The following is an 18,762-nucleotide window of genomic DNA, read 5'->3' on the forward strand; positions in this document are numbered from 1 at the left end:
AGGGAGTATTGATGACGAGGACCCCTTGAGAGGGAGCATTTAGTGGCAGCTGGAAGTATGCTTCCCTAAGATCAATCTTGGTGAAGATCTGTCCACCCCCAACTTGGGCAGTATATCATCGACCTCCGGGATAAGGTAAGAGTCAATGATAGGCCTTAAAACACATGTGATCGCCAGGTAATTGTTTGTTGATTGTTGCGCCCCCTTCCTCTGCTGCTGGTTGATGCCCTCTGATGGAAATTGGCTGCCCTTACATGTTTGTTGTCGACTGTGGTATTTGCTTGTAAACGCTTGCGTCGCCCAGACTTTGCAGTGGAGCCACCAACCTGCATTGCTGGTCTGTCTGCTGTGTTGCCACTGCAGTAGGCCTCTGTGGTGACTGCAGCAATGTCCATTGTGCATTCTGATGTACTTGGGCAATTACAGGAGGACAATGCAACATCCCACATGTCCAGAATTGTGACAGAGTAGCTCCAGGAACATTATTCTGAGTTTAAACACTTCTGCTGGCCATCAAACTCTCCAGACATGAACATTATTGAGCATATCTGGGTTGCCTTGCTACATGCTGTTCAGAAGAGACCTCCACCCCCTTGTACTCTTACGGATTTATGGACAGCCCTGCAGGATTCATGGTGTCAGTTCACTTCAGCACTACTTCAGACATTAGGCAACTCCATGCCACATCGTGTTGCAGCACTTCTGTGTTGTCGCAGGGGCTCTATACGATATTAGGCAAGTGTACCAGTTTCTTTGACTCTTCAGTCAGTGTATATATTTATACTTGTGGCATATTGAAATGGTATACTGATGGCCACGCTATGGGCTCGAATACTTTCTGAGTGGTGTGTAGTCGATAGAGGCATAGCTGTTCAACCTTAGAGGCTCAGCATGATGAACAGGATTACAGGAGCGTCATGAATAATATCTTCGTTGGTGGTAACACTGCAATGAGGCTGCAATCAAAATGAAACTGCAGTCCATAGGCTGAAGCTGTGCCGTATTTTTAGGAAGAAAGTGTGATAGTCGTTTCCACCAAGCAGAATGGTATCTACTGTGTTGTGGTGCATGTAAAGTGTTTCACTGCCAGCCTGTAAATTTCATATAGGTTGAAATAACTATACTGCATGACTCAGAATGAAAAGTTACCCTGTGTTGTGTTTCTTTGTACTTGTGAGGGGCCATGAATTATTGCTATAACTCAGTAAACATACTATTTGGCATACAAAGAAATACAAAGAAGACAAGGATTTAATGTCATGGTGGTGATAACGTTTTTAGAGACAGAAGAATACAAATTGTCGAAGTCCACAAGCATTGGATACAGGAGTGCAAGATTTTTTAAATGTACCATCATATGAAATAAGCTATATATGCTTAGGACGCAGTAGAATTACTAAGGGTAAAATACAGGGAGCAAAAGGCTATTTACAATTTGTACAGAAACCAGATGGCAGTTATAAGAGTTGAGGGGCATGAAAGGGAAGCAGTGGTTGGGAAGGGAGTGAGACAGGGTTGTAGCCTCTCCCCGATGTTATTCAATCTGTATATTGAGCAAGCAGTAAAGGAAACAAAAGAAAAATTCGGAGTAGGTAATAAAATCCATGGAGAAGAAATAAAAACTTTTAGGTTCGCCGATGACATTGTAATTCTGTCAGAGACAGCAAAGGACTTGGAAGAGCAGTTGAACGCAATGGACAGTGTCTTGAAAGGAGGATATAAGATGAACATCAACAAAAGCAAAATGAGGATAATGGAATGTAGTCGAATTAAGTCGAGTGATGCTGTGGGAATTAGATTAGGAAATGAGACACTTAAAGTAGTAGATGAGTTTTGCTATTTAGGGAGCAAAATAACTGATGATGGTCGAAGTAGAGAGGATATAAAATGTAGAATGGCAATGGCAAGGAAAGCGTTTCTGAAGAAGAGAAATTTGTTAACATCGAGTATAGATTTAAGTGTCAGGAAGTCGTTTCTGAAAGTATTTGTATGGAGTGTAGCCATGTATGGAAGTGAAACATGGACGATAAATAGTTTGGACAAGAAGAGAATAGAACCTTTCGAAATGTGGTGCTACAGAAGAATGCTGAAGATTAGATGGGTAGATCACATAACTAATGAGGAGGTATTGAATAGAATTGGGGAGAAGAGGAGTTTGTGGCACAACTTGACAAGAAGAAGGGTCCGGTTGGTAGGACATGTTCTGAGGCATCAAGGGATTACAAATTTGGCATTGGAGGGCAGTGTGGAGAGTAAAAATCATAGAGGGAGACCAAGAGATGAATACACTAAGCAGATTCGGAAGGATATGGGTTGCAGTAAGTACTGGGAGATGAAGAAGCTTGCACAGGATATATTAGCATTGGAGAGCTGCATCAAACCAAACAACAACAACAACAACAACAACATGCTGTCATATGCTAAAATTGTAAACGGCAAATATAGGTACAGCACTGGAGAAGCCAGAGTCAACACCATCGTTGTTTCAGGCAGGATGTGTTCAGTATTCTGTTAGAGCCTGACAATTACTTCTGTCACTGGCTTAGTGTTTATGAGAATATACAGAATCTCAGTGTAGAGGTGAGAGCTAGAACTAAGTGATAATGCATTCTTGCCTGTCTCTGTAAACTCACTGCCAGCCAGCATTTTTAGCACTTCCATAGCAATAATAACAGCTGTAATGTTGCTAATAAACCAATGATAGTTATCCTGTGAACTGGATTTGTGTGTGTATTTTGTAGTTTGAGGGGAAGGGGGGGGGGGGAGGGTGTAATGACATGGACAGTAAAACAATCCTTCCTTTGTGTTTATTGTTGATTAGAATTTGGAATAAACTCATTTCATCCCTTTAATTCATTGTTATGATTTGTGTTCCTTTTTTGTCTGATATTGTCCTGTTGCTTCTTCCGTAAACTGATCAATTTTGATCAGATGCTATAAACTAAATGTGCTATAGCTCTATGTGCTGTTGGCAGGCAAACAAAAAGAAAGGAAGAATCCTACAGAAGAAAGGTCTTGATGAAGAGATTTTCATCCCCGCTGAAGAGTTTGCTGAAATATTGGAAGATACTGGAACGTCTGATCACAATGTAGGAAGCATATCAGCAGTGTCTACCAAAGATAATGCTGGTAAGTGTAATATTTGACAGCTGTCTTTCTAATACTCGTGGAATTGAACTACATCATGATTAGCAAACCAACTGCGGTGTGAGAAAGAAATTTTATATGCGTTTGTTTAGGGAGGGGAGGGGAGGGGACTAACTGCAGTATATTAATGCAGGCAACTAGATACAAGTATATGGGTTACACTTAGGTTTAACATAATTTAGTTTTCCCATTTCAATAGATTTCATTGAAATGCTGACTTGTATCAGATAGGAGAACATATTTGTGAACTATGTTGCCAAGTATCTCCAAATACCCAAATCATTTATTCCGATGATACTTTCCAGTCAACTGCATACTCCTGTTGCAATGACACTTATAGGGTAGTCCCTCAAGAACGACAGTTTTTAATGAAGCAGTTAATTCCTTCGCAAGGCTCACTTTGAAAGGTCAAAGTGCTGAAATAACCCATCATAATGCAGTTTTGCACTGCCCCAAGTTTTAGCATAATTATGGGAGAGATGTAATGGAATGGACAGGCAAATAGTGACTTAGGTAAGATGTGCCTTGAAAATGGTTAATGAGTAGCTTAAAATGACAGCTATATTTGCAATAACTTTACCTTACTGGACCAGTGGTTTCTTTTGACTGAAAGTGCTATGCTGGGTATCCAACCAATGAGATGCTACAATGCCTGCAGTAGTGGTGTCTTACTGTGCCCTATTAGGGCCAAGTGGCTTACGGCAAAGGTGCACGTGAACCAGGGACGCTGTTCATCACCTCTAGCCTGAATAAACTGTTCTACTAACCATGCCACATGGAGTCAAAAGTACCCAAAATTCAAAGCAGAGAATGAACTAGGTGTTGTGAATGTAGTAACTGATTGCTACTATTAATTCAGCCCAAACATCAACAGTAGCAGAAAATAGTGTTTCCCTTTTATTGTTCCATAATGACGGCTGGTTTGTACACTTGCTAGGGGACACTTGTTTGATAGGGTGCACTAAAACAGAAATGCGGAATTTGATCTCCTAAACCTAATATACTGATATCTTACTAATTTTGCTGTTTCTTGGCATGATACTATATATATTGCTAATAGTGATTGTTGCAGACATTCTGTTATGGCTGTAGTTCTCTGTCAGTAGGGACTGCTAAGTTGGAGGGTGGTCTTTGGAGTAGTCTACTGAGTTCACTGAAGTGAACTATCTTGACTGCTGGTTCGTAACTGTGTGAGTGAGTGTGGCGCATCATGTTTTGAGCCTATTGGTGGAAGAATATCCTTGTCTGGCCATGCATGATGGAAGCAATGTAGCCTGTGTTTGACAGGATTTTTCATTGGCTGTTCACACTACCAGTGGACATGCAAGTCACTCTGAAAGTGGTGCAGAAATAGCAAGAGGCTGTTGTTTGTGAGTACCATCTGGAGGTTGCTGCATGGAGCTGAGAGACACCAGGTGAGTTGTTGTATCTGTGTGGTGGCGGCCGCTCACGGTAAGTGTCCTCCTCCTGTGCTTGCTGGCGTGCATATTTGCTAGGTGCACATGTTGCTTCCCATGGCATTCGCTTGCACCACTGCAGGAAACCCATGCAGAACCACAGTGAGGTGATGGATGCAGTTGGAGCATGCTGCTGGAGGCACTGGCATAAGCTGCTGCCGACTGCATAAGAAGGTCCCTCAGACAGCTGGCTGCTTATAGATCTTCTGAGTCTGTAAAAGAAAACAGCATAGAGAACTGCCTATGTGCATGTGAGTGCAGTGGTCCTGATTTGATTTTTGTGGTGTGTTGTGATGCCATGTAAATATTTATTCATAAACATGGCATTGCTGAGCTGATCTATGAATATTCCTGGTACACAGGTCTTTTTCCCATGCTTGTACATTGTTTGTGGGAGAAGACTGGGAGGAAGAAGGAGATACAAGATGATAGATGACATGAAGGGAAGAGGAAATTATGTGGACCTGAAGAGGATGGCAGAAGACCGGACGGCCTGGAGAACTATCATGTGAAAACCTGCCCTTTGGCAGAACACTGATGATGATGATGATGATGATGATGATGTACATTGAAAAGTGTACCAGATCATTCACTTTAAATTTTTTTGTTTTGACTGTTGTTGAGTCCTGGCACATGGATGCACTAGCAGCTTTAAAATTCATGTTAATGTTAAGTGGGTCTTCCATGGAGTATCTCTGCTGGAGATTGTGCATCATGTGAAGTGGCACTGTACCGTGAGGAGGAAGATAAATTAAGGATAGTCTTTATTGTACTGTTGAACGAGCTTCAACATGTGGTACTTGAAAATTCACACAAGTCTTTCAGCGAGTCCATTGGCCTCAGGATGAAATGGCGCCATCCTGCAGTGTGAAATGCTGTTGGTTACACAAAATAGTTTAAATTCCCGAGAATAAAATTGTTTGACATTGTCAGTGACAATGTATTTTGGCCATCCTTCAATAGAGAAGACCTTAGACAAAGCCTTTGTGGAAGATATCAATGACATCTGCACCACAAATGCAAGTTTGAAGGAAGCACCAGTGAGGATGGAACAGTAGCTTCCGAGAGATGGTCCTGCAAAATAAGTATGCAGACATGACCGGGGTTCTGCTGTCTGTGGCCACAGAAAATATTGTCGAGGTGGTGCTGACTGGTATTTTTGACATAAGAGTCATTTAGCTGACATCATTTCATTGTCTTTGTCAATATTTTTCCAGAAATAGTGCTCTGAAGCAATGCATTGCATATGAACTATGCCCCAATGACATTAATGTAGCATCTGTAGACCTTAGATTTAAGCTCCACAGGAATAACCACTCTTGTTTTGATTCTGAATGTACCGCAATGACACCTTTCTACCTTGTACTGCTTGCCTCATGTTCCATTGATTAATTAAGTTCTTATAATTAGGCCACTCCATTTGAACATACTGTTTGAGCTTAGGCAAAAATGGATCTGTAGGCACAAATTTGTCAATTAAATTAGAGTTTACTGGGAAAATTTCCCACAGTGTCTTGACTATTGAACTAAACTAAACTCCTCTCGAGCAGGCCACGAAGGAACAATGGTACTGACTGGCCGCCATGTTATCCTCAGCCCACAGGCATCACTGGATGCAAATACGGAGGGACATGTGGTCAGCACACCGCTCACCCGGCTGTATGTCAGTTTCCAAAACCAGAGCCGCTACTTCTCAATCATGTAGCTCCTCAGTTTTGCCTCACAAGGGCTGTGTGCACCCCGCTTGCCAACAGCGCTCGGCGGACCGGATGGTTACCCATCCAAGGCTAGCCCAACGCAACAGTGCTTAACTTCGGTGATCTGACAGGGACTGGTGACACCACTGTGGCAAGGCCATTGGGCTTGCCTATTGACAACTATTGAAAAACAAAAATCATCTAATAAGTCAGTCTTTTTGTGTTGTCCTAGTGGAAAATGTCAACGGAAATATGCATTTGCATGTTGTACTGTGGACCTGATTATAATTACATAGTTGCAGTTCAGCAGAAGAAATGCCTAGTGCTGCAGACATTGAGCTCTGCATGTAGGAATGGTATTGTTTGGTCCAAGTATAGCCACTAAAGGTTTGTTGTTGGTGAGGAAGATGAAAGTACATTCATAAATATAATCATGAAATTTCTTGACTTGCAATATAATTGCAAGAGCCTTCTCCTCACTCTGACTGCAATTTCTGTGTGGCACTGTCAGAGTCTTTGAAATGAACACAGTTGGTCATTCGAAACCATGATATTGATGCAATGGAGGCATCTTCGGCAATTGTGAGCATTTTGCTCTGATCATACATCGTAAGACATTTGGTGTCAATCAAATATTGTTTTAATATGTTAAAAGCACATTGGCATTCACTGTTCCATTTTCTTTTAGTTGCTTTTTGTGACAACTTGTGCAGTGGTTCACTGAATAAAACTGTGTGAAGGAGGAACTTCTGATAATAATTTGTGTGTCACAATACAGAATGTAATTGCTTGATATCCTTGGGAGCCAGAGGGTGTTTAATAGTGTCAGTGTCTTGTGGCATCAGTTTGAAGCGTGTGCAGACTGTATGTATCCTACATATTGCACTTTGCATTGAAAGTAGATGCACTTGTCTTTGTTGCATTTCCTATTTGCTACTTGTAGCATTTTGAGAACAGCTTCGAAATTCTGTAAGAGTTCCTGTGGAGTTGTGTGTGAGACATTTGTGTTATCGAGGTAATCCACAGCATTCTGAGCTTTCAGAATTAATTGCTCGAAATATCGCTGGCCTTTTGCAATGGTAGAGAGCAAATGGATTATTTGTAACCATAAATTTTTGTGTGTCTCAATCCAAAGGGATTTACAAATATGTTTCTTTAAGATACAGCTTGGCAAAGTATACACCACCAGCTAATTTTGACATCAGTTCTTCTGTGTTGCAAATAGGATATGAATCATTAAATTGAGAATTTATTCTCACTGAAATCTCCACAGATGCGAAGAGAACCATTTGGTTGTCCAACTAAGACCTGTGTTGCCCATTGGCTACTGATTACAGCTTTGATAACTGTGTGCTATTCGAGATGGCTGAATTCCTGCTTTACTTTATCTTCCAGCCTAAAAGGAATATTGAGTGCTTTGCAAAATTTCGGCACCAAATTTGGCTTCAGCATAATTTATGCATTGTAACCTTTGATATTGCTAGCTGCTTTGGAAAAAATATCTTTATATTTTTTGCAATAGCTGATTTAACTTTTAATTTGGAATGTCAGTTTGAACTTGATTTGTTTCTCATGCGTGATGAAGCCCAAAGCACTGAAGACATTCAGTCCCAGCAAAATTTGTTGCTTCAGTTAAATTTACAACTGCGAGTGTAGCCTGCTGTGTAAATTGTTTAAATGTAAGATATGTTGAAAAATTGTCCTTTCATTCGAATTTCCTGATTGATGTAACTGAACAGCGAACATTGGAACTCTATTAACTTTGGCATTCCCAACCTTCGGTATGCCTGCAGGTTAGTGATTGAAATTGACAACCCTGTGTCAATCTGAAAATTGATTGGCACTTTATCAACTCAAAGAGTTACAGTTACCAACTTGTTATTCCTAGAAAAAATAGCATTCATGTGACATCTAATCTCCGCAAAAGTTGTTGAATTTGCACATGTCCATTATGAACAATATTTGACTTTTTACCATTAATCATTGCATATACTTGAGTGTCTGCTATTTTTGTCGACTGTGATTCATTTTGCGCACCTGAGCTATATGCTCAGATTTTTTACAATAATCACAACACACATTGTATTTTGTGGTTTACCCCACAGCGTGAACAGGATCTTAATTTAGAATTTCTAAATTTGTTTACTGACTGTTTCAGTCAATTAGTCCTGTGATTTCTGGGCCTAACAGTACTATTTACTTGGCTGTGCTGGCTGTTGATATGTCGTGAACGGCATTTTCACTCTGTATTGCTTCAGCAGATACACATGTTTGTTGGTATGCTCAAATCAGAGGCAAACAATCTTGTAAATTGGGTTTGTTAGATTTCCAAGTCCTCCTCTAATTTACTGTCAGGGGAGTGCAGGAAAAGCATTCACAAAATAGTGAGTCTGCATAAAATTTCTTACATTGATCATTTTCACAATGAAATTGATGTCCTGAGTCAGGCCCTGCAGTTGAGTAAGCCACTCTTTATAGTTTTGCCTAAACTTTTTTACTGACTGTTTCAGTCAATTAGTCCTGTGATTTCTTAGCTGGCTATAGCTTTGTTTTGACTTCTTAAAACATGAGAAATCAATGTCTGGCAGAAGAAACATGAACTTGTGAGCCGAAATATGTTGTAATGTCTGTCTTCGTGAATCTGCCATTTCAGTTCCTGCAGTAGCTCTGTGACACTCACCCATGGATTAAACAAACCTGTGACCATTTATGCCGCCTTTCTCTACATACATTATGTGACCAAAAGTATCCGGACACCCCCAAAAACATACATTTTTTCATATTAGGTGCATTGTGTTGCCATCTACTGCCAGGTACTCCATATCAGCTACCTCAGTAGTCATTAGACGTGAGAGAATAGAATGAGGTGCTCCACGGAACTCATGGACTTCTAATGTGGTCAGGTGATTGGCTGTAACATGTGTCATATGTCTGTATGTGAGATTTCCACACTCCTAAACGTCCCTAGGTCCACAGTTTCCGACGTGATAGTGAAGTGGAAACATAGGAACACATACAGCACAAAAGCGTACAGGCCGACCTCGTCTGTTGACTGACAGAGACTGCCGACAGTTGAAGAGGGTCGTAATGTGTAATAGACAAGCATCTATCCAGACTCTCACACAGGAATTCCAAACTGCATCAGAACCTCTGCAAGTACTATAATAGTTAGGCGGGAGGTGAGAAAACTTGGATTTTATGGGTCAAGCAGCTGCTCATAAGCCACACATCACGCCGGTAAATGCCAAATGGTGCCTCGCTTGGTGTAAGGAGTGTGAATATTGGGTGATTGAACAGTGGAAAAACGTTGTTTAGAGTATGAATCATGGTACCGAATGTGGCGATCCGATGGCAGGGTGTGGGTACGGCGAGTGCCCGGTGAATGTGATCTGCCAGCGTGTTTGTGTAGTATCAACAGTAAAATTTGGAAATGGTGGTGTTATGGTGTGGTCATGTTTTTCATGGAGGGGGCCTGCACCCCTTGTTGTTTTGCATGGCACTATAACTGCATAGGTCTACATTGATGTTTTAAGCACCTTCTTGCTTCCCACTGTTGAAGAGCAATTCGAGGATGGTGATTGCATCTTTCAACACGATCGAGCACCTGTTCATAATACACACCCTGTGGCGGAGTGGTTACACGACAATAACATCCCTGTAATGGACTGGTCTGTACAGAATCCTGACCTGAATCCTATAGAACACCTTTGGGATGTTTTGGAATGCCAACTTTGTGCCAGACCTCACCGACCGACATTGATGCCTCTCCTCAGTGCAGCACTCCATGAAGAATGGGCTGCCATTCCCCAAGAAACCTTCCAGCACCTGACTGAACACATGCCCATAACAGTGGAAGCTATCGTCAAGGTAAGGGTGGACCAACACAGTATTGAATTCTAGCATTACCAATGGAGGGCACCACGAACTTGTAAGTCATTTTCAGCCAGGTTTCCAGATACTTTTGATCACATAGTGTATGTTCAGTATCCCCTGTTATTCCTATCTGGTACTTGTCCCACAATATCTTTTGTAGACTGATTGCACTTCCCCAGTATTCTGTCAATAACAAAGTCTACCACCTGCTTTACCTATGACTGAACCTAGGTGATCACTCCATTTCATAGCCCTACAAAGTGTTGGCTGCTTCCAAAAGTGACACATTTCGTTTTGTGAAGTGCATGATTTTGCATTTCTGAACATTTAGAGCAAGTTGCCAATCTCTGCACCACACTGAAATCTTATCAAGCTCTTCTCTCATATAGTACTTCATTATAGATAACCATGTCATCTTCAAAAAACCTGATTTTACTCTTAATATTGTCTGCAAGGTTGTTAATATACAACATGAACAGCAAAGGTTCCAGCACACTTCCCTGGGGCACACCTGAAGTTACTTCTACATCTATCGTACTGAGTCAGTTGCTTTTTGGAAATCAGGAAACACTGCGTTTGCCTGGTTGCCTTGATCTAAAGCTTGCAGTATGTCGTGTGAGAAAAGTGGAAATTGGATTTCGCAAGATAGATGTTTTCAAAAACCATGCTGATTGGCATTGAGGAGGTCATTCTTTTCAGGATACCTCATCATATTTTGAACTCAGAATGTATTCTAAGATTCTAAAACAAATCTGTGTCAAGGATATTGGGCAGTAGTTGTGTGGATCATTTCTACCACCCTTCTAATAGATGGGTGTGACCTATGCCTTTTTTCGAGAACTGGGCACAGGGATCTACAATAGATTATAGTTAGAAGAGGGGCTAATTTGGCCACAAATTCAGTACAGAATCTGACAGGGGTTCCATCAGGACCTGGAGCTTTGCTCAGTTTTCACGATTTCAGCTGTTTCTCAACACCACTGACACTAATACTTATTTCAGTCATCTTTTCACTGATACTAGGATTAAATTGGGCAATTCTCCTGGGTTTTCATTTGTAAAGGAACATTTGAAAACTGAGTTAAGCATTTCAGCTTTTGATTTGCTACCCTCAATTTCATCTCATTCACTAGCGACAGGACACTAACTTTTATGCCACCAACAGCCTGCTGGGAACGCAATTATCCAGTGCTTGGTCAACGATTCTTTTAAACTTTAGCCAGAGTTCCTCTGTTTGTTCTTGACCTGTGCTAAAAGTTTCATGTTTCTTGTTTGGATATGACATTACAGATTTTTTTAATGTAGTTTACTGACCATATATATCTTTCTGCTTGTTTTAGATGTCCTTTGTACTTTGTTAATCATTATTGCAACAACAGCATCATGGTCACTGATACCAGTTTCAATGTGGCCTTTCTCAAAGAGGTCATGTCTGTTTGTTGCCATTAGATCCAGTATATTTACATCATGAGTGGGGTTCCTAACCATCTGTTCTAGGTAGTTTTGTGAGAAGGCATTTAGTAAAGTTTCGCAGGATGTCTTCTCATGCCCACCACTAACAAAATTGTAATTTTTCCAATTAATTGTTGGATGAATAATGTATCCACCAATGACCACAGTATGACTGGAGAACTTAAGTACACATGAACTGAGGTTTTCTCTGAAGCTCTTGGTTACATCATGAGTCAGGTGGGTGATAGGAGAATCCAGTTATCATTTTATGGCCACCCCTGATTCTCAGTCTTGCCCAGACAGTCTCACATGCAGCTTTCATTTCTATCTTGGTGGATTTGAGTGGTTTGTCTTCTCCAACAAATACACCACCCCCATTTCCCATTTGTCTATACTTTCGATATACCCTTAAAAGTTTCTCAGAAATCCCACTGCTATCAATTTCAGGTTTCAACCAGCTTTCTGTACCTAGTATTATTTGAGCTTCACTGCTTTTCATGAGTGCTTCAAACTCTGGCACTGCATTGCGAATGCTTCAGCAGTTTATCATTAGGATTTTGAGTAGCAGCCTCTGATGTGTAATGCACACTTGACCAATTTAGAGCGACCCTACAGTACTCAACCTTATGGCACAAGTCCAGTAAGTTGCAGCGTAGCTTTTCACAGAACTTTCAAAGTCTCAGGTTTAGTCCTTCCACTCAACTCAGTACCAAAGGACCATGATCAGTTCCATGGACAATGCTGCAAATTATGAGTTTCATTGAAACTCTGCACGCAAGGCTGGTCTTCTCACCCTACTCTGCCAGTCACTGGAATGACCCAAGAATGACCTTGGAGACAGACAACAGGCATCATTTGCTCCAAGGTGCACCACAATCTGCAATTGGTTACACCCTGTTCACTCTATGGCTGCTGGAATACCCTCTTCAACATGTTGAATGAGGCCCCCAGGCATAAACACTGAGTGCACTTGGAGTCCTTTCCTGTCCCTTGCTGCCATTTTCCTAAGGGGTGCCATTATTTGCCATATGTTTGAACTGCCAATGATTAATAGGCCCCTTCACTTTTGTGTTTGCCTCCTCCTGACACCAGAAAAAACAGGTTTCTCCCATACAGGTGAAGCGAGTCCCACTGAGTCAGTTTCAGTTTCAGTAATAGACAGCGCCTCAAACTTATTGGTTAAGGGGATCGAAACAACACCCTGAGTTGTCCCTGGTCCCCGTCCACCCTGTACAGGATGCCTAGCTGTACCATTGACATGCCACTCACAGTCAAGTGGATGTGTAATGACAGATCCTGTACTTTCTGCAGAGGAGACAGGATCTTCAGGAGAGGATAGTACTTGAGGTACCTATGGTACAGGTATCACAGGTACACAACTCTCAGGAGCTTTTCTGACACACCGATTTGGAGCAGCTGTCAATCGTTTGACAGTAGTCAGGGCGATTTCCAATTCCTTATGAATGTCAGCCAACTCATCCCGTGTTTGAGAGCAGCATTCACAGTGGGGCTGCTTTTTGGCTGGTGCAGTGTGTTACAAGGCAGTGAACAAAGGACTTTAAATTAAACCTGCTGATTATCTTTTAATCTGTTGAGCTAAAAAGTTGCTAATTCCCTATAAGAATTGAAGCAGATACACAAAATGAGATTTTTATCAAGGCAATACAAAAACCTGTGATAAAAATTACTTATTTCCTAAAATGTTTTGATTTTAATTTTAGTTGTCAGCAAACTCGAAAATTGAGTTATTTTATGATAAATGCAGATAATATATAGGGCTACTGCTCTCTAAAGGAGAACTAGATGTAACACAAAATGTCACTTAGAAAATCTGCTTTGCTAAAGAAATCACGAACCCTGGTTTGTTACAGATTGCTAGTAAATTATGCAAAACACAACGGTAGCTTCCAAAAATTCTCCAGAATGCATATTTAATTTGCACTGATATACAGCGAAATTCAGGGGTGATGTATACTTTGGCTTACCTAACTTGGGTACAATCTAATGCATGTCACCAAACTAGCTTTACTGTCTCTTGGCAGTCATGCACTGTTGCCACGGAAAACATGAAATTACTGAAGCATAAAGTTTGCCCTGCTTAGTAATTTTTCCCCTTTTGTCCAGTAGTGTTTCGTGTTGTTCGCCATCCAATGTTGTTGAAAGTTTTGTGGGTTTGCACTGTCTTGTGATCAACTATTTCCAGTTTTTCATGTTGTCAAATGATGAGTTTTTCCACATTGCCAAAATCATGACTGGTGAAAATTGTTTGCAATTCTTAAAGTTATCCTCCAGCTGCAAAACTTTATGAATGTAATAAATCAATACTATTATTAACTCAGTCCAAACACTCATGACAGCAGGAAACTGTTTCCTTGCTATGGTTCAGCTGGTTTGTACACTAACTAATTAACACTTGCTTGATAAGGTGTACTGAAACAGAAATATGGGAACACAATAAGAAATAATAAAGTAACATTTATTAAGAGTATGTTACAAAATTGTATTTCACTTGGGTACAAATTGATGCATGGCATCTAACTACTGTACTGTCTCATGGCAGTCTATGAGATGGAAAGTATCGCTGATAGTAATGTTTGCAGACAATCTGTTACTTGTCATGCTTCTCCGTAAATACTGACTGTTAAGTCAGAGGGAAGTCATCAGAGTACTGTACTGAGCTAACTGCAGGCTCTGAAGTGAACTGTCTGACTGATGGTTCGTAACTGTGTTAGTGCCCGTGCTATGTTGTGTTATGAACCTGTCAGCAGAAGAATATCCGAGTCTGCTGTACAAGATGGAAGCAATGTGGTTTGCTGTTGACAGCATTCCCTATCGGCTTTAGCACACTATCAGTGGACTTACAGGATGTGCTGGAGGAAGTGGCATGGAAGCACCCCAGTCAAAACTGAGAACTTAATCGACTGAACTCCATAACCTAGGCAAAGTGGCTGTTCACCATTTTCTTCAATGTCTTTTCCAAGCAATTAGTGAGGCACTGTGTCTGTCAGTGACACCTACAGACTGCTGTACTGGAGCTAGAGATATCAGGTGAATGGTTGTGCCTGTGTGATGGCAGTGTCACATGGTATATTTTGTGTACCTCTTGCTTGGTACACAACATAAAGAAAGTATATTAAGCTATTAAACATCTAGAATTCATGTCATCATAGTAATCTGTCACCAAAAACTAGTCAGTATGAAGTAGTCTTCAGTCTTATCTGTAGAAATTGGAAAATAACTGTAACTAGAAATGTTACTGTAATTGCAGCAAAATTGATAGTTTCTTGACAGGCATCTGTGATTACACTAGATAACAGTAGCTTCAAGTCAAATGAATTGGCCCTAAAGACAGAAACAGAAAAATTGACTGGCATGAAAGTTGCCACTTTTGTCCTTGGAAGATAAAGTCAGGTAAAAGCAACAAATCTAAGGGGAAAAAACCCTTGATCAATACACATCACATTGGTTCTGTCTGTTACACCATAAGGTGATCACCAGTTATCCGTATGGACTGTGAGGAGTACTGGATGGAAACAAAAAGGATGTTATCAAGGAACCTCATTTCTAAAATGGCTGCAGTTTTACAGCGACATGTAAATGAATTCACTGTTGTTGTTGTTGTGGTCTTCAGTCCTGAGACTGGTTTGATGCAGCTCTCCATGCCACTCTATCCTGTGCAAGCTTTTTCATCTCCCAGTACCTACTGCAACCTACATCCTTCTGAATCTGCTTAGTGTATTCATCTCTTGGTCTCCCTCTACGATTTTTACCCTCCACGCTGCCCTCCAATACTAAATTGGTGATCCCTTGATGCCTCAGAACATGTCCTACCAACCGATCCCTTCTTCTGGTCAAGTTGTGCCACAAACTTCTCTTCTCCCCAATCCTATTCAATACTTCCTCATTAGTTATGTGATCTACCCATCTAATCTTCAGCATTCTTCTGTAGCACCACATTTCGAAAGGTTCTATTCTCTTCTTGTCCAAACTATTTATCGTCCATGTTTCACTTCCATACATGGCTACACTCCATACGAATACTTTCAGAAATGACTTCCTGACACTTAAATCAATACTGGATGTTAACAAATTTCTCTTCTTCAGAAACGCTTTCCTTGCCATTGCCAGTCTACATTTTATTCCTCTCTACTTCGACCATCATCAGTTATTTTGCTCCCCAAATAGCAAAACTCCTTTACTACTTTAAGTGCCTCATTTCCTAAACTAATTCCCTCAGCATCACCCGACTTAATTAGACTACATTCCATTATCCTTGTTTTGCTTTTGTTGATGTTCATCTTATATCCTCCTTTCAAGACACTGTCCATTCCATTCAACTGCTCTTCCAAGTCCTTTGCTGTCTCTGACAGAATTACAATGTCATCGGCGAACCTCAAAGTTTTTATTTCTTCTCCATGAATTTTAATACCTACCCCGTATTTTTCTTTTCTTTCCTTTACTGCTTGCTCAATATACAGATTGAACAACATCGGGGAGAGGCTACAACCCTGTCTTACTCCCTTCCCAACCACTGCTTCCCTTTCATGTCTCTCGACTCTTATAACTGCCATCTGGTTTCTGTACAAATTGTAAATAGCCTTTCGCTCCCTGTATTTTACCCCTGCCACCTTCAGAATTTGAAAGAGAGTATTCCAGTCAACATTGTCAAAAGCTTTCTCTAAGTCTACAAATGCTAGAAACGTAGGTTTGCCTTTCCTTAATCTTTCTTCTAAGATAAGTCGTAAGGTCAGTATTGCCTCACGTGTTCCAGTGTTTCTACGGAATCCAAACTGATCTTCCCCGAGGTTGGCTTCTACTAGTTTTTCCATTCGTCTGTAAAGAATTCGTGTTAGTATTTTGCAGCTGTGACTTATTAAGCTGATAGTTCGGTAATTTTCACATCTGTCAACACCTGCTTTCTTTGGGATTGGAATTATTATATTCTTCTTGAAGTCTGAGGGTATTTCGCCTGTTTCATACATCTTGCTCACCAGATGGTAGAGTTTTGTCAGGACTGGCTCTCCCACGGCCGTCAGTAGTTCCAATGGAATATTGTCTACTCCGGGGGCCTTGTTTCGACTCAGGTCTTTCAGTGCTCTGTCAAACTCTTCACGCAGTACCGTATCTCCCATTTCATCTTCATCTACATCCTCTTCCATTTCCATAATATTGTCCTCAAGTACATCGCCCTTGTATAGACCCTCTATATACTCCTTCCACCTTTCTGCTTTCCCTTCTTTGCTTAGAACTGGGTTTCCATCTGAGCTCTTGATATTCATACCAGTCGTTCTCTTATCTCCAAAGGTCTCTTTAATTTTCCTGTAGGCGGTATCTATCTTACCCCTAGTGAGATAGGCCTCTACATCCTTACATTTGTCCTCTAGCCATCCCTGCTTAGCCATTTTGCACTTCCTGTCGATCTCATTTTTGAGACGTTTGTATTCCTTTTTGCCTGTTTCACTTACTGCATTTTTATATTTTCTCCTTTCATCAATTAAATTCAATATTTCTTCTGTTACCCAAGGATTTCTACTAGCCCTCGTCTTTTTACCTACTTGATCCTCTGCTGCCTTCACTACTTCATCCCTCAAAGCTACCCATTCTTCTTCTACTGTATTTATTTCCCCCATTCCTGTCAATTGCTCCCTTATGCTCTCCCTGAATCTCTGTACAACCTCTGGTTCTTTCAGTTTATCCAGGTCCCATCTCCTTAAATTCTCACCTTTTTGCAGTTTCTTCAGTTTTAATCTACAGGTCATAACCAATAGATTGTGGTCAGAGTCCACATCTGCCCCTGGAAATGTCTTACAATTTAAAACCTGGTTCCTAAATCTCTGTCTTACCATTATATAATCTATCTGATACCTTTTAGTATCTCCAGGGTTCTTCCATGTATACAACCTTCTTTCATGATTCTTAAACCAAGTGTTAGTTATGATTATGTTGTGCTCTGTGCAAAATTCTACCAGGCGGCTTCCTCTTTCATTTCTGTCCCCCAATCCATATTCACCTACTATGTTTCCTTCTCTCCCTTTTCCTACACTCGAATTCCAGTCACCCATGACTATTAAATTTTCGTCTCCCTTCACAATCTGAATAATTTCTTTTATTTCATCATATATTTCTTCAATTTCTTCGTCATCTGCAGAGCTAGTTGGCATGAATTCACTATTCATGCAAATGAATTGAGTGGAGCACCTACTATCTATGTATGACACTGGACCTCCTTTGACAAAATATTATCGTGTACCGACTACTAGCCAAGATAAATTATCATCATGGAGCCATCACTGAGCAAGACAGTTTCAAGGATTGGAAACCTTGTAATTGTCACTTCCCCAGGTGGGAGTGAGTTCGTGACACAACTGATGAGACAAAATGCATTACACCATGTTGTGGCATCTCACAGATGCAGCCGAAGAAGTCCTTACCCTGTCCCTGTTCCACCACATTTATGAAGCAGTAGACTTCCGTAACTCTTGGATGTACAGGGCTATTACAAGTGATTGAAGCGATTTCATAAATTCACTGTAGCTCCATTCATTGACATATGGTCACGACACACTACAGATACGTAGAAAAACTCATAAAGTTTTGTTCGGCTGAAGCCGCACCTCGGGTTTCTGCCGCCAGAGCGCTCGAGAGCGCAGTGAGACAAAATGGCGACAGGAGCCGAGAAAGCGTATGTCGTGCTTGAAATGCACTCACATCAGTCAGTCATAACAGTGCAACGACACTTCAGGACGAAGTTCAACAAAGATCCACCAACTGATAACTCCATTCAGCGATGGTATGCGTAGTTTAAAGCTTCTGGATGCCTCTGTAAGGGGAAATCAACGGGTCGGCCTGCAGTGAGCGAAGAAACGGTTGAACGCGTGCGGGCAAGTTTCACGCGTAGCCCGCGGAAGTAGACGAATAAAGCAAGCAGGGAGCTAAACGTACCACAGCCGACGGTTTGGAAAATCTTACGGAAAAGGCTAAAGCAGAAGCCTTACCGTTTACAATTGCTACAAGCCCTGACACCCGATGATAAAGTCAAACACTTTGAATTTTCGGCGCGGTTGCAACAGCTCATGGAAGAGGATGCGTTCAGTGCAAAACTTGTTTTCAGTGATGAAGCAACATTTTTTTATTAA

The 18,762-nt window shown here is 41.0% G+C and overlaps 1 protein-coding gene across 2 annotated transcripts in view; it reads left to right on the top strand.

Moving 5' to 3' along the window:
• Window positions 1–18,762, top strand: part of LOC124776318 (CCAAT/enhancer-binding protein zeta) — a 212,404-nt gene that overhangs the window by 176,871 nt on the left and 16,771 nt on the right. For both annotated transcript variants that reach the window (XM_047251254.1, XM_047251255.1), the window contains one exon: window positions 2,976–3,129. In XM_047251254.1, the coding sequence (XP_047107210.1) occupies window positions 2,976–3,129 (154 nt within the window). The remainder of the gene's footprint in view (window positions 1–2,975; window positions 3,130–18,762) is intronic.

The sequence above is a fragment of the Schistocerca piceifrons genome, chromosome 2, assembly GCF_021461385.2.
Source record: "Schistocerca piceifrons isolate TAMUIC-IGC-003096 chromosome 2, iqSchPice1.1, whole genome shotgun sequence".
NCBI classification, from domain to species: Eukaryota; Metazoa; Arthropoda; class Insecta; order Orthoptera; family Acrididae; genus Schistocerca; species Schistocerca piceifrons.